At 38.7% G+C, this 16,875-nt stretch overlaps 1 protein-coding gene across 1 annotated transcript in view; it reads right to left on the reverse strand.

Moving 5' to 3' along the window:
• Positions 1–16,875, reverse strand: part of LOC139751146 (uncharacterized) — a 202,396-nt gene that overhangs the window by 44,298 nt on the left and 141,223 nt on the right. The window contains exons 43-47 of the mRNA XM_071666245.1: positions 16,021–16,245; positions 8,321–8,489; positions 6,790–6,965; positions 6,308–6,543; positions 3,033–3,238 (exon numbers count right to left, since the gene is read on the reverse strand). Coding sequence (XP_071522346.1) covers positions 3,033–3,238; positions 6,308–6,543; positions 6,790–6,965; positions 8,321–8,489; positions 16,021–16,245 — 1,012 coding nt within the window. The remainder of the gene's footprint in view (positions 1–3,032; positions 3,239–6,307; positions 6,544–6,789; positions 6,966–8,320; positions 8,490–16,020; positions 16,246–16,875) is intronic.

Genomic DNA, 16,875 nt, shown 5'->3' on the forward strand with positions numbered 1-16,875 from the left:
ACAATCTTATGTCTATAACTTTAAATTGGGCTATATCCCTCCCATTTCTCCCTCCTGAAATGCCAATTGTGACACTGTGAAGTGGTCTGGTGATTATCCTTGCACAACTTTTACACTGACTTTGTTTGGGACCAGTAATGATAGAGAATGATAGAGAGGAGGGAAGAGAGCTTTCTTTAGTCTTTTGAAAAACCTGTCTAGTGTTTGCTGTGTGGCCTATCTTTTTCTTTCTCAATGGACTTCATATGAGTATGTGAAGCATCTTTAAGGTTTCCAAGTTGGAATATGGCTCCAAAAAATGTTTCCAGTGCTTGTGGAATAAAAACATAATATCTTTTAGCTTTGGCTTCATCATAAAAGGCATAATCACTGAAAAAAATGACAATATTATCAGTGGAAAAGAATGTTGAAAATATTCCAACAACATCATATGGCTGCATGGCATGGGCTATTGATAGGGTTGTACAGAGGGTGGATGTGTTGGAAATTAAATATATGAGGACAATATGTAGTGTGAAGTGGTTTGATCAAGTAAGTAATGAAAGGGTTAGAGAGATGTGTGGAAGTAAAAAGAGTGTGGTTGAGAGAGCAGAAGAGGGTGTGTCCTCCTAATATGGAACTGCAGCAACAGATGAGGGATGATGTCCACTCCCAAGTACTTCTCACACAGAATCCTGAAGCTTGTTTCCTGCTAAGTAATAAATTTTCACTCTGTCCTATCCTTGTTCCTTAATATTTACTCATGATGAATTTCATCAACCACTCTTTAGACCAACTTTGGAGTCTGTTTAGGTTCTCTTGTAAGCTAATGCAATCCTCCTCACTTTTCACTTCCCTTATATCCTTCATATTATCGCAAATATAATCAGGTAGGTTTCCATACCTTCAGATAAGTCATTAATGTAGATCAAGAAGAGTAATGGTTCCACAACCGAACCCTGTGATAATTGTTTGGTCACCTCAACCCATGTGGAAAAAGCTCTTCTGATATGTCTCCTTTGTTACCTCCCACTGAGATAATCTTTGATCCATCATAAGAGTCCCTCCCTTATTACTGCTTGGTGATCCTGCTTCTTAATCAGCCTCCTACAAGGTACACTGCGGGTACCTTCTGGCAGTCCAAATAAAGAGAGTCCATCCAGACATCCTTTTTGTTTGTGACTCCATCACTCTCTTGCAGACCTCTAAGAGGTTAGTTACACATGATATCCTTTAACTTAAACCATGCTGTCTCTTAGGAAACTTCTCCACAGAAAGTCATCCAATTGCTTTCTAATAATCTTTTCCAGAACCTTACATAATACACTCATTAGTGAGGCCAGTTTGTAGGTCAATGAATATTCCCAGTCTCCTTTCTTTATATGCAGGTATAAAGTTGCCCTTTTCCATTCCCTTGGTGCTATGCCTCTCTCCATTGACATCTTGAACAGTAATTCAGGTGAATCATCTAACATTTCTGCACACCTCTTTGGCACATATGATGATATGTCATTAGGACCATGAGCATTGTAGGGGTCAATTCCGTTTAGTAATCTCTTAACAGCTTTTCTATATGTCTCTATGATATCTAAAACCTCCTTCCCATTCCATCTCACTGGCCTTGGGGCTACAGTGTCTTCCACTGTGAAAACACTTTCAAACTTGTTATTCAGTTCCTCACCTATCCTTACATCATCCAATACAATTTTCCCTCTGAATCTGTTAGCCTGATTAGTTGCACCTTAAACGACAACTGACTTCTGATGAACTTATGGAAAAATTTTGGATTTTCAACTGCCTTGTCTACAATATTCTTATCAAAGTTTCTTTGTTCCTTTTTCTTATCCTGCTTTACATGTTCCATGATCTCTTATACCTCTCAAATACTGGGTGTTTAGAGTGCCATCAATATCTTTGCCACTGCACATTTCAAGGCTCCTTTGCTTTATGAAATTTGTTATCAAACCATTCCTTCCTCTTTCTTACTGTACCCATGCCTCTACTCCCTCACTGTAAGTTTCATGGAACCTCTCAACACAAAGCTCTGGTTCCTGGCTACTGAACTACATTTCCAAATCTATGTTACCACAGAAATTATTGAGGTTTGTGTAGTTTCTGCAGTCATATCTCCTCTATCCCACCTTCCTCACCTTTGGTGTTTTTGTCATCTTCCACCATATATTCAAACTTGAGCATCACATGATCTATTCTCTCTTTTAACTAGCAAGTACTAGTCCTGTATTCTCTGTACTTTTCTAAACTTTCAATCAACCACCCCATATTCTTCCTTGAATGCTTCATCTCTATCACTGTACATTATTCTTTTCAATAGCTTTGCTCAATTTCCTGTGTACCACTGTTTATTTCACCTCGGATCTATGTTCCTCTTCCTTACGCTTCACATTCTGCTTATCAGCTTCTAAACTTGCTCCTTCTAATCTTTCTTACCCTTTATTTTCATAAGTCTCTGTGTGTAAGTTAGTACTTTTCTCTATCTGAGCAGTTTTCGATATCACTTCAACAGATTCAGTATGCACTTTTGTCCTTTCCTTTATCTGAGAGGTTTCTAGTTGTGGATAGGAGACTATGGTTTCTGCTCACTGCACAGGACAGCTGGAGAATGGATGTAAGTGAATGGTATGTTCCTAGTGGTACCTTATTAACATGGGAAACAGTGAACAAGCATGAAAAGAAAAAAGAAATGCAAGCAGCATTTGATTTAGTGCCACCATAATTATCAATTTCTATGCATATGAACAACAAAAGAAAGTATATAAAAAGCCAGGTGAAAAGCATGTAGAACAGTTTCTAATTCAGTAAAATCTTTGCTTTAGATATGTATGGGATGCATTTTGAGCATATTCTTTTGAAATAAATATTCTATGAATATCAAAGTGCATACATGAAAAGATTGATATGAATTTTAGCTAACTAACTTATGTTATACTGTATGACAGTCTTCTAACTGTCTGTAATCTATACTTTCTCACAAATTTCTGAAAGTAATGTAGCAACTCTATATATCTCATCTAAATTCATGAATGCATATTTACCATAATGCAGCAGCATCTGTGGAGAGTTAAGAGCAAAGTTCAGAGTGGAGGTGAGTACATCACGAATTCTCAAATCCAACTGGATGAGCCAGACTCTGATGTTTATAAATGCAGCCTCAAACCACACCTGTGCACCAACAGCCATGTCAGTGATGGTCTGGCCATAGTTGTGACTGAGGTAGGCTACAGCTGCTTCTAATACAATGCTGTAAAGGTTCATTAGAAACTATATTAAAATACATATGCATTCCCTATACTACAAAAACTACACTGAAATATGTATAAATGTATATTAAATGTGTGCAGAAATTTCTCAGATATTTCTTTCTTTAAGGCATATCAAAATACTTCATATTAGCAGGGTTTAGCCTTTGGGAACTGGAAATGGAAAAATGCTCTGCTTGATTTAGGATAACAAAAGTATAGCCCCAGTAGTATATTGTACTTTACCAACCATCTGACTCCAATGGCAGGATTGCCTTGCATCACTCACTGTTTATCAATGTCCACCTACTGTCATTTTGTGAATCTTATACCAAAAACTAGAGGCACAAACACCCTTGGCTCACCTCCCCCTCCACTTTCATCTAAACTAGACATCCTTTGCTTGATATTGTCATTCTTAATGTCCACAATGACTGATGGATTTTTCTAAAGTGTGTGGAAGAAGAAAGTTAAGAGTAAATGTGAATAAGAGCAAGGTTATTAGGTACAGTAGGGTTGAGGGTCAAGTCAATTGGGAGGTGAGTTTGAATGGAGAAAAACTGGAGGAAGTGAAGTGTTTTAGATATCTGGGAGTGGATCTGTCAGCGGATGGAACCATGGAAGCGGAAGTGGATCATAGGGTGGGGGAGGGGGCGAAAATTTTGGGAGCCTTGAAAAATGTGTGGAAGTCGAGAACATTATCTCGGAAAGCAAAAATGGGTATGTTTGAAGGAATAGTGGTTCCAACAATGTTGTATGGTTGCGAGGCGTGGGCTATGGATAGAGTTGTGCGCAGGAGGATGGATGTGCTGGAAATGAGATGTTTGAGGACAATGTGTGGTGTGAGGTGGTTTGATCGAGTAAGTAACGTAAGGGTAAGAGAGATGTGTGGAAATAAAAAGAGCGTGGTTGAGAGAGCAGAAGAGGGTGTTTTGAAATGGTTTGGGCACATGGAGAGAATGAGTGAGGAAAGATTGACCAAGAGGATATATGTGTCGGAGGTGGAGGGAACGAGGAGAAGAGGGAGACCAAATTGGAGGTGGAAAGATGGAGTGAAAAGGATTTTGTGTGATCGGGGCCTGAACATGCAGGAGGGTGAAAGGAGGGCAAGGAATAGAGTGAATTGGAGCGATGTGGTATACAGGGGTTGACGTGCTGTCAGTGGATTGAATCAAGGCATGTGAAGCGTCCGGGGTAAACCATGGAAAGCTGTGTAGGTATGTATATTTGCGTGTGTGGACGTGTGTATGTACATGTGTATGGGGGGGGTTGGGCCATTTCTTTCGTCTGTTTCCTTGCGCTACCTCGCAACCGCGGGAGACAGCGACGAGGTATAAAAAAAAAAAAAAAAAAAAAAAAAAAAACTTCTGATTTCCTTTGTTCCTCTAGGACTTATCTCAGTTGATATACCTTTTATATCTCTATATCTGTATAATTCATGTCTTATGTGTCGATTACTGTAAGGGGATATTTCTCCATGATTTTTTTCCTTGGTTTTGTGTTTCAGAAAATTACTTTTGTAGCTCATTTGGTTATTAGGGTGTTTTCAATCTCTAAGTTACGTTGTTTGTATTCTCATATCGGTACAAGTTTTCAGCTTTACTGTTTGGTGGTTGCAGTCTCTAAGTGTGACATGTGACATGATATGTCAAGACATGCGGTGAAAGTGTGTGTTATGTATCAAGATGCATCAATAAAGGTATATAATGATGATATACAATGATATACACTTGAGGCAAATTTTCTTGCTAATTAAAAGGAAAACTTTGAGTTACCATTAACTAGAGAGTAATTTTCTGATTGATATGACATGCAGCTCAACCTGATGAGTCACTGTTCACAAGTATTGTGTGCTCTTGAATCTATGTTGAACTACTGCCAGGCATGAGGTACTCCATAACTATTTTCAGGCATAGCAAATGAGCTGTGTGGTATTTTTTTGTGTTTTGTGGGTGTTCTTGTTACAAACAAAGATGATTACTAATGGTTTTATATCTGTAACATCTATCATCTCATAACAATGCCACAGCATAAAAACTGTTTCATAACATGAGGGCACTGATCTTGTACAGTATATGTATCCTATCTATCTATATCTCTGATGCCTGTTCCAAATGAGACTACCTCAAAGGGGTGGCCACAGAAACACACCCCACAGAAACAGAGTCACTATAACTAAAGAACTCCAAAGCCGCTTCTTAGCCTTTAGTGCCTCACCCTTAACAGGCCATTAGCAGAGGGCAAGTCTAGTGCAGTGTTTGCAGAGGCTTCTACCTAATGTTCTTAATGACTACTTCTACTTAATGCTTCTACCTACTACTTCTTCCTATCATTTCTACTTCAAGCTCTTGCCTAAATGTTCCTACATACTACATCTATCTATTGCTCCCAACATTTTGCCAAAGAGCAAGGCTCACACATAGTGCTCATCGCAGGAAAATCTAGAGATATGAAGAATGAAATGCATGAGTTACGTGTTGTCAAGTGTTACATATGAAAAGGAGAGATTATATTTTTGTGGACAAGATGCCAGTAGTCCACATGTTAGTGAGGCAGAAAGAAAAGACAGCTACCTAGGTCAGAGGAGTGCAAATTGACAACCACTAAAGTGCTGGCTCACCGAGCAGATGTCACTAACCCTCCTGATACCCAGGCGGGTAGTACTAGTAACATACCTCCCTAGTCATTGGCTGCCTACCAAATGTTACCTTGACATCTCCTACCTACTGTTCCTAGAGACTACTTCTACCTAATACTTTTAAACAGCTTTCTGATAATTCAGTCTCCATGCAAAATCTAACAACTTTCAAACTAAAACATGACTGAGAAATTCCCCTGGTAACATATGCATACATTGTAAACCATTACAATACCAACTAATCCCCCTTAAAATTTAACAGAAGTTGAATGGCATGAATGCATGTATCTCTACAATCATTCAAACCACTTTTCTATCAAATGATTAGTCTTCTCTAATGATTTACATTACTTTTATATAATTCATTGGTTATTCACATTCCATCCAAGAATGTTCAACTTTCATACTAAAAATATCAATATATAAGATTCACCTGGTAACGTCAGCACATGACTGTACACCATGAGCAATGTCAAGCAGCAACTGGTTCCCCATAAGCTCCAGCAGAAGGTGGTGGGCCTGGTTATGTAAATACTCTGACAGGGAGTAGGCAGGAGTGGAAGTGTCTATTCGTGAAAGGCCATCCGTCATACTTATATCTGATGCAAACGCTCTAACCACTGTTTTTGCAGAGCATAGCAAAGTATCAACCTCTCCCTGAACTGCATGCTGTGATACACAGTACACATTAGTCAGTTATGAAAGGAAGACTCCAAGCAAACACTGCAAAAATAAGGCAAATATTTTGTTAATGCAAGCAAAGACATAAACCAAACAAACTGAAATTTAGCATTACAAAAACAGATCCCAATGAGAAATACACACAATGTGTAAAGGGTACAACTGATATTTGAGAATCTCACTTGGAAAACTCATAAATGAGGCAAATTTTCATACACAGTATTTGCTTCTTACCGTAATGTCCTCCCATTTATTCCACATACTTCCACCAGAGTGAGCCATAATATGGAGCAGGAATGGAGGATAAAGTTGTAATCTGATGTGAAGAAGATCAAATAAGTCTATTTCAGCCCTGCGTGTGTCCAGTACTCCAAATTTTAATGAAAGTTCTTCTTTTTGCCTTTCATGAGCTGAAATATAAAGAGGAGAAGAAAAGAAGTACAATAAAAAGACACTGAAAAGTGCTTTATATTTCAAATATTACATTTCTGTAAAATCTATCATAGTACTTAATCTTTAGTAAAGAAACAATATTCTAACCCTTCCTTCAAACAAAGCCATGTGCTGTGAACAAATCACCACTTAATATCAAGAATAATCGATGGATGATGACCATTTACGTGTAGGGGTTTACCTCTCTAATCCAAAGCTCTATGGTCCAGTAACTCCCATGGTCCGGCAAATTTTGAATCTGCCACCAGGACAGTGCAAAGGCAAAGGCACAAAAATCTGTTTACACAGCAGCAGAGATAATTACAGTCCTGTAAATTTCTTATATTCAGTTTTTAGCTGAAAATGACAGCCAGAAAAGTTTGAGGTTTCATAAAACTTTGAGAGGTGCCAGGAGTACAGAATTACACAGTGCAAAGTGGTTAAGTTACAAAGTAATGAAGGCTTACACCTTCATTACTTTCTGGGGAGATGCTTATCAAGCAGTCCCAAGTTTTTCACATAGAACTAAAGCTAGACCATGACCATGAATATTCACAAGGCTGGTTACACAAGTTCAAGTGGAAACATGGAATTTCAGCCTATGGGGAGGGCAGAGAAAAGCGTAGTGCTGACACAGAAGCTTGTACTGTAAGGTCGTATTAAAAGAATCGATAAAAAGTGTGCAAGTTGGTTGCATGGCTGGGACTGATGCAGTGCAGGCTAACAGCCTCAACAACATCAATTAAACAACAATAGTAACAAGAGTCAACCAAAGCCAACTACCCTATGTTTGTTCATGACATTAACTACTCATCTCAAAGCTGCGACAAAGTTTGTGGATGAATTTGCACAGTCAGTGGCAGTAGAAAACTTCGCCCCCCAAAAGTGTATAATGCTAATAAATCTGCCTTGTATTAGCATTGCATGCCACGAAAAACCCTTGCCCAAGATACTTCTGATGTAAACTGATGTAACAATAAAAAACTTGTTTGGAAGCATCAATGGTTGTATTATTTCCTATTTCAAGCTTTGTTCTACCTTTGATAACACAGCAATGTGTATGTGAAATGACCTAGCAAGAATAGGGGTTGGGAACATGTTTACACAGGGAGTTCCCTTAGGGATTGATTTCTGTTTTCTGGTACTTTCTGTGGTCCAGTAATGGCCAGGTCCTAAGGTTGCTAGATTGAAGAATTCAACCTGTATTTTCTGCTTATGATATAAAATCATTACATAACTACAACTGTCAATAACTATATTATCACTAACAGACAGTTATTCCCTATATTCAAAGCAGAATGTGCAAAAAAATATAAATCTATTCACAACTTACTTTTCCTTGACAAACTAGACTGAAGACTTGTTGGGTTGAAACAAGTCCTCTGCTGTGCATGGTAGGTATTGTTAAACATCCCTAATGAGGCACCAAAGCCCCAACATCCAGCATCTTCTACAAGATGGTACCTCAGGAATACTTTCTCATGTACTGATGGTGTCAGGAGCTGAAAAGCAAATAGAACAATAAGAAACTTATAGTAATGCATAAAAACTGGGAAGAATACACTATATATTCCAAAGTTATGACTATCCAACATAATTATGTCTTATGGAAAGAAATATCCTAATGACTATAGATGCTCCCTGTCATACTTCTGAGTTCCATTTTGACTGACTGGTTGGATCTCGAAATGGATGAAAGTCCGATGTATGTCAGCATGGCATGTAGAATTTGTTTACCTGTACAGCATCCTTTAATAATACTCAATTTTTATCATGATTATCTCATTTTCTATTAACCAGCTTTATCATATGATTCTGTAGTTCCTTTTTACCTTTTAATTAAGATTCTCTAGTTCAAAGATTGATTCCTCCATACTTTCAAAGAACTTTTCCACAGCTTTTTCATCAGCACTTGCTGCTTCACCTGTGACTCGAATTTGTGTAAGCTATATCTTCTCTTAAATCTATTGAACCAACCATCATGACTTGCTGTGAAGTTCTCGATGCAATCCTCTCTAGGTCACTCCTTCAAAGTCTCAAAAAGACTTCTAGCCTCCACCTGAACTGTTAGTACGCTTAGTGGTACACATTTTTTAATTTGACCTTCCATCCACAGCATCAACAACTTTTCTATTTCATGGATGGGCCCTTATTGTTACTTTGTTATTATCAATGACTTCGTACTTGCAGAACCTTTCACTGCTTCGCATATCTTTTCTTGGTCCTTAAAATTGTGGAGACTGTTGAATGGGTCAACTGTAGATCATGTGCAATTGCATCAACATTTTTCCTCTTTCATATTAGGTGATTACCTTCATTTTCAATTCCAAATTGAGTGTCTCCTTGCCAGATCTCTCAATATGTGATGGGTTTTTCTTCTTGCTCATCATCTTCTTTGGGGTTTAATATAAAAATGGTTTAATCCAGCAAGAAAATTCATTAGATTCACTGGAATAATGCACGCTTAACGGTAATTGAGAGCAAGAACTGAGAGAGATGCTGTGGTGTACACAATGCCAGGATCGTCTGACATTTACTATCATATGCATGCAGTCATTAGCACTGGCAGAAGTACAACCAAGCATAATTTTTATATTGACGTATATCTTTTTAGGGAAAATGAGAGGGTTAGGGAAAATGATTTGGTAAACAGAGAAGAGGTAGTAAAAGCCTTGCGGAAGATGAAAGCCGGCAACCAGCGGGTTTGGATGGTACTGCGGTGGAATTTATTAAAAAAGGGGGTGACTGTATTATTGACTGGTTGGTAAGGTTATTTAATGTATGTATGATTCATGCTGAGGTGCCTGAGGATTGGTGGAATACTTGCATAGTGCCATTGTACAAAGGCAAAGGGGATAAGAGTGAGTGCTCAAATTACAGAGGTATAAGTTTGTTGAGTATTCCTGGGAAATTATATGGGAGGGTATTGATTGAGAGGGTGAAGGCATTTACAGAGCATCTGATTGGGGAAAGGCAGTGTGGTTTCAGAAGTGGTAGAGGATGTGTGGATCAGGTGTTTGCTTTGATGAATGTATGTGAGAAATACTTAGAAAAGCAAATGGATTTGTATGTAGCATTTATGGATCTGGAGAAGGCATATGATAGAGTTGATAGAGATGCTCTGTGGAAGGTATTAAGAATATATGGTGTGGGAGGCAAGTTGTTACAAGCAGTGAAAAGTTTTTATCAAGGATGTAAGGCATGTGTACATGTAGGAAGAGAGGAAAGTTATTGGTTCTTAGTGAATGAAGGTTTGCGGCAGGGGTGTGTGATGTCTCCATGGTTGTTTAATTTGTTTATGGATGGGGTTGTTAGGGAGGTGAATGCAAGAGTTTTGGAAAGAGGGGCAAGTATGCAGTCTGCTGTGGATGAGAGAGCTTGAGAAGTGAGTCAGTTGTTGTTCGCTGATGATACAGCATTGGTGGCTGATTCATGTGAGAAACTGCAGAAGCTAGTGACTGAGTTTGGTAAAGTGTGTGAAAGAAGAAAGTTGAGAGTAAATGTGAATAAGAGCAAGGTTATTAAGTACAGTAGGGTTGAGGGTCAAGTCAACTGGGAGGTAAGTTTGAATGGAGAAAAACTGGAGGAATTGAGGTGTTTTAGATATCTGGGAGTGGATTTGGCAGCGGATGGAACCATGGAAACGGAAGTGAATCATAGGGTGGGGGAGGGGGCAAAAATTCTGGGAGCCTTGAAGAATGTGTGGAAAGCAAAAATGGGTATTGTTGAAGGAATAGTGGTTCCAACAATGTTGTATAGTTGCGAGGCATAGGCTATGGATAGAATTGTGCGCAGGAGGGTGGATGTGCTGGAAATGCGATGTTTTAGGACAATATGTGGTGTGAGGTGGTTTGATCGAGTAAGTAATAATAGCGTAAGAGAGATGTGTGGTAATAAAAAGAGTGTGGTTGAGAGAGCAGAAGAGGGTGTTTTGAAATGGTTTGGTCACATGGAGAGAATGAGTGAGGAAAGATTGACCAAGAGGATATATGTGTCAGAGGTGGAGGGAATAAGGAGAAGTGGGAGACCAAATTAGAGGTGGAAAGATGGAGTAAAAAAGATTTTGAGTGATCGGGGCCTAAACATGCAGGAGGGTGAAAGGCGTGCAAAGAATAGAGTGCATTGGAACGATGTGGTATACCGGGGTCGACGTGCTGTCAATGGATTGAAGCAGGGCATGTGAAGCGTCTGGGGTAAACCATGGAGCTGTGGTTTCGGTGCATTATTACATGACAGCTAGAGACTGAGTGTGAACGAGTGTGGCCTTTGTTGTCTTTTCCTAATGCTACCTCGCACACATGAGAGGGGAGGGGGTTGTTATTCCATGTGTGGCGAGGTGGCGATGGGAATGAATAAAGGCAGACTATGAATTATGTACATGCGTATATATGTATATGTCTGTGTGTATATATATATATATATATATATATATATATATATATATATATATTTTTTTTTTTTTTTTCATACTATTCGCCATTTCCCGCGATAGCGAGGTAGCGTTAAGAACAGAGGACTGGGCCTTTGAGGGAATACCCTCACCTGGCCCCCTTCTCTGTTCCTTCTTTTGGGAAAAAAAAAAAAAAAAAAAAAAAAAAAAAAAAAACGAGAGGGGAGGATTTCCAGCCCCCCGCTCCCTTCCCTTTTAGTTGCCTTCTACGACACGCAGGGAATACGTGGGAAGTATTCTTTCTCCCCTATCCCCAGGGATATATATATATATATATATTTTTTTTTTTTTTTTTTTATACTTTGTCGCTGTCTCCCGCGTTTGCGAGGTAGCGCAAGGAAACAGACGAAAGAAATGGCCCAACCCCCCCCATACACATGTACATACACACGTCCACACACGCAAATATACATACCTACACAGCTTTCCATGGTTTACCCCAGACGCTTCACATGCCTTGATTCAATCCACTGACAGCACGTCAACCCCTGTATACCACATCGCTCCAATTCACTCTATTCCTTGCCCTCCTTTCACCCTCCTGCATGTTCAGGCCCCGATCACACAAAATCTTTTTCACTCCATCTTTCCACCTCCAATTTGGTCTCCCTCTTCTCCTCGTTCCCTCCACCTCCGACACATATATCCTCTTGGTCAATCTTTCCTCACTCATTCTCTCCATGTGCCCAAACCATTTCAAAACACCCTCTTCTGCTCTCTCAACCACGCTCTTTTTATTTCCACACATCTCTCTTACCCTTACGTTACTTACTCGATCAAACCACCTCACACCACACATTGTCCTCAAACATCTCATTTCCAGCACATCCATCCTCCTACGCACAACTCTATCCATAGCCCACGCCTCGCAACCATACAACATTGTTGGAACTACTATTCCTTCAAACATACCCATTTTTGCTTTCCGGGATAATGTTCTCGACTTTCACACATTTTTCAAGGCTCCCAAAATTTTCGCCCCCTCCCCCACCCTATGATCCACTTCCGCTTCCATGGTTCCATCCGCTGACAGATCCACTCCCAGATATCTAAAACACTTCACTTCCTCCAGCCTCTCACCATTCAAACTCACCTCCCAATTGACTTGACCCTCAACCCTACTGTACCTAATAACCTTGCTCTTATTGACATTTACTCTTAACTTTCTTCTTCCACACACTTTACCAAACTCCGTCACCAGCTTCTGCAGTTTCTCACATGAATCCGCCACCAGCGCTGTATCATCAGCGAACAACAACTGACTCACTTCCCAAGCTCTCTCATCCCCATATATATATATATATATATATATATATATATATATATATATATATATATATGTATACATCGAGGTGTATAGGTATGTATATTTGCGTGTGTGGACGTGTATGTATATACATGCGTATGTGGGTGGGTTGGGCCATTCTTTCATCTGTTTCCTTGCGCTACCTCGCTAATGCGGGAGACAGCGACAAAGCAAAACATAAATAAATAAATAAAAATAATATCTTTTTAATCTATATTTTCTTCCGATCATATGTTGCATAGATCGTCCATTAGGGAGCATCTGTATTTTCGTAAGCTGATTTTCTATATACCCTCTTGATAAGTGATAAAGCTGATGCATGTAATTCTCATTATTCTCTTCATTATTTTCAGATGTAACATTCTATGAATAAAAACTGTACTAGAAATGCCCTCAACCAGTGGCCTGTTAAGGGTAAGGCAGTAATGGCTAAGAAGCAGCACTAGAGTTCACTAGTTATGGAGACTCTATTGCCATGGCCACCCACATGAAGGAGTTCCAATTAGAACAGGCATCAAAGATATATATAGACAGAGACAAAACCACAATAGTGAATTCTATTCAGCAAGTTTGGGTATTCTCATATTTTTCTCTATAGCACTTATAAATAAAATGATATGAGATACCATTCAGAGCACTCAAAGCTGACTTATGATGTTACTGGAAGGTGTGGCAAGGACCTTTAAGATATTAATGGTGTGGCAGGGACATGTCAAAAAGAGTGGTTAAGTCAGAAGAGTAAGACGGCAAATAGGAGACACAGAACTGATAATTTTCCTTAAAATGGATACCAATTTTGAAGTTGGCACGAAGCAAATCAAAAGATATAGTAATGTGGTAAGGATTTTTGGTGATAATAACTTAAATACTTTACCTATGTGTCGTTAATGAAAATATACAGGAAGAATTAAAGTAGAATAAAAGTAAACAAAGCAGATGACTTTACGGGATTCTTTGCAGGGGTTACCCAAAAAAAAGAGTACTGAAATAAAATCAACCCTGCTCTACTGCTGAAGGAATACAGAATCCATACATATCAGACAGAAATGTAGTTCTCTTTTGCTACATTATTGATTAGAGGGGTTGCTGGAACAAGTGTCAATCATCCATCAAAAAAGGAAATTATTAATTTGACTTTTTCTCATTCACCTTTTCCATACCAAAAGAATCAAATGAAAATGTATATTTTGTTTCCAGCAGTATAATTCACTTAAAACAATATTGGACAAAGAAAAATGATAATTTACATAAAAGAAAGCAGATAATGTGAAAAAATCTTCTCCCATGAATAAGTCAATCAACAGCTAAAATCATCTATTCGAGAAAGATATATCTGAATACTTAAGTGCATTATAGTACTTTAGTTGTTTTTTCTTACATATTCGCCATTTCCTGCATTAACAAGGTAGCACTAAGAACAGAGGACTGAGCCTAAGAGGGAAAAATCCTCACTTGGCCCCCTTCTCTGTTCCTTCTTTTGAAAAAGTAAAAATTGTAGGGGAGGACTTTCAGCCCCTGGCTCCCTCCCCTTTTAGTTGCAGAGCTTAACAGAAGGGTCATCTTCCATAGGTATCCAACTGAAAAAGAGAGAGAAAAAGAACAGGGTGAAGACACACAAAGCCAACACTGCATTGCATTGGATGCCCATGGACCTGTTTTTGTGAAGATATGAAGCTTTTTTTTTTTTTCAAGGCATGTGAAGCGTCTGGGGTAAACCATGGAAAGTTCTGTGGGGCCTGGATGTGGAGAGGGAGCTGTGGTTTCAGTGCATTATACATGACAGCTAGAGACTGACAGCTAGAGACTGAGTGTGAACGAATGTGGCCTTTGTTGTCTTTTCCTAGCGCTACCTTGCGCACATGCGGGGTGAGGGGGTTGTTATTTCATGTGTGGCGAGGTGGCGATGGGCATGAATAAGGGTAGACAGTATGAATTATGTACATGTGTATATATGTATATGTCTGTGTGTGTATATATATGTACACGTTGAGATGTATAGGTATGTATATTTGCGTGTGTGGACGTGTACGTATATACATGTGTGTGAGGGTGGGTTGGGCCATTCTTTCGTCTGTTTCCTTGCGCTACCTCACTAATGTGGGAGACAGCGACAAAGTAAAATGAAATAAATAAATGAAGCTTTTTCTAGTTCCTACATGGTCTTATGCAATATACCATCAGATTCAGACACTTTTGCCCAAATTTTTCACTCAAAAAACAAATAATTTTGGTGACAATAAGATGCCTCTGGTAGTCAAGCTGTCAATTAGATGGATTACTAATAATCTGAATGGCCATTTCATATATTTCACGTACATAAGTAAAGTGAGAAGGAGAAAATGTAGACAAGGATAAAGTGAGATAGATCAGAAAGTATGGGGATAAGAAAGGTATTTGCATGAAGAATTGCTTGAAATTTTGTAAATACTGAAATGGTTGGCAAATAATTTGCATGAGTCACCCTGTTGGATAGCAGGTTACAGCATAATATCTATTAGATACAGGTACATAGCAAGAATTATGTAAAGAGAAGGCAGAAGTGGACCTACATTACAGGGTACCTGGATGAAAGTAACCATTGGCGGTCAACAAGCCTCAGCCTTAAAACCAATACTATTTCCAAGTAAGTGATTTGCCAGGACTCAATATATCTGCAAACCATACTTCTGGTACTCAGATTATCACCTGAATATCACAACTGGAGGTAAACCATTTACAGGTCAGCATCAGGATTTTCTTCAAGTACAAGAGGAAGATGTTCAGAAAAGTATTTACAGCATTTATCAAACACAGGCAATATAGGTTACATCGTAAAAAAGCTACAAAATTAGGAATGAGGCCATGGCATTACCCATATTACAAAAGAGAAGAGAAGAAACAACAAGGACTTGATTACAAGTAACAATATGCTGAACAGATCTGATGAAGATCATATACAGCACTTCCCTACAATGAGAAATTTCAAGAAGAGAACAGAGAAAGAAAGTAAAAAATGAGTGAGTGCAAAATATGTGAAGAAATAATTTAGAACTACATATGTGAAGAAATAATTTAGAATTACAAAGTTGTAGATGAATGGAAAAAAAACTATGAGACAAAACTTATATGGCATTAAAAGAAAATTTTGGAGGGGACCCTATGAAACAGAACTCCCTCTCTGTATTACACTGGTGAGTAAGCATACACAAGCTGTCAAACTATCTTCAATATGTTGAAATTGTTATGCACTTGTCTTTCAGTGTACTTCACCAACAGTAGAGCTATCTATAGTACTAACCACACAAGACAGCGTTGTGTATCTGTTCCGAGCATCCATACCACAGGTTAGGGTGAACTTGGTGTCTAGAGGTGTTTCAGGGTGAGTCATCACATTGCTGTAAGTGTGGTATCCCATGACAGGTATACTGGGCACAACCAACTCGATGCTTACTTCACCACTGTCTGGGGATGGCAGGAAGGAGACAACCACATCCATTATATGTGGACTGGAATCCATGGCTTTCTGCAGATGAAATAAAGACTCATTAATGTGTAAACAGAATGCTCTGATGACTAGGGTATAATAAAAAAAAACTTATATCTCTCTGGGCCAAAGAAAGCAGTCAGAGGACTAATATATTCCTGTACTTTCAGGGGGGGGTCAGATATACATGAAGTACACAAAGAATTCCTAAATAGATGTGTATGATCTTATACACTAATAAAAAGAAAATATAATTCACTAGGTCCCTTCAAAATGGTGAGATGATTTAGAATTATATTCTATAAAAACAAAACCAATAGAGATGAGTAATTTGCATGGTGCATGTGTTATGAAGAACAATAACTACAGAATGAAGCTGTAAAGAGTACAAGCTGTGAAGAGGATGTGTGATGTGAAAAAATTATCAGAAAGGTGCTTGAATGAACAGAAAAAGACCTGAACTTTGAATCTCTAAGCTTTTGAGTTTGAAGCTTCATAAGCAATTTGCTATGTCTATCACTGATAGCACACTTCTCTGAGTAGGTATTGGTATAATTACCTATTTGTACAGTACACACAGGGAGTTCTACACTTGTGCGACCCCATCTCTTGAACTTTCAATGCTATCAAGTAGCCTTTTAAACCTTTGTAAACTGCCAACATTCACTG

This window comes from Panulirus ornatus, chromosome 11, assembly GCF_036320965.1.
Source record: "Panulirus ornatus isolate Po-2019 chromosome 11, ASM3632096v1, whole genome shotgun sequence".
Classification (NCBI taxonomy): Eukaryota; Metazoa; Arthropoda; class Malacostraca; order Decapoda; family Palinuridae; genus Panulirus; species Panulirus ornatus.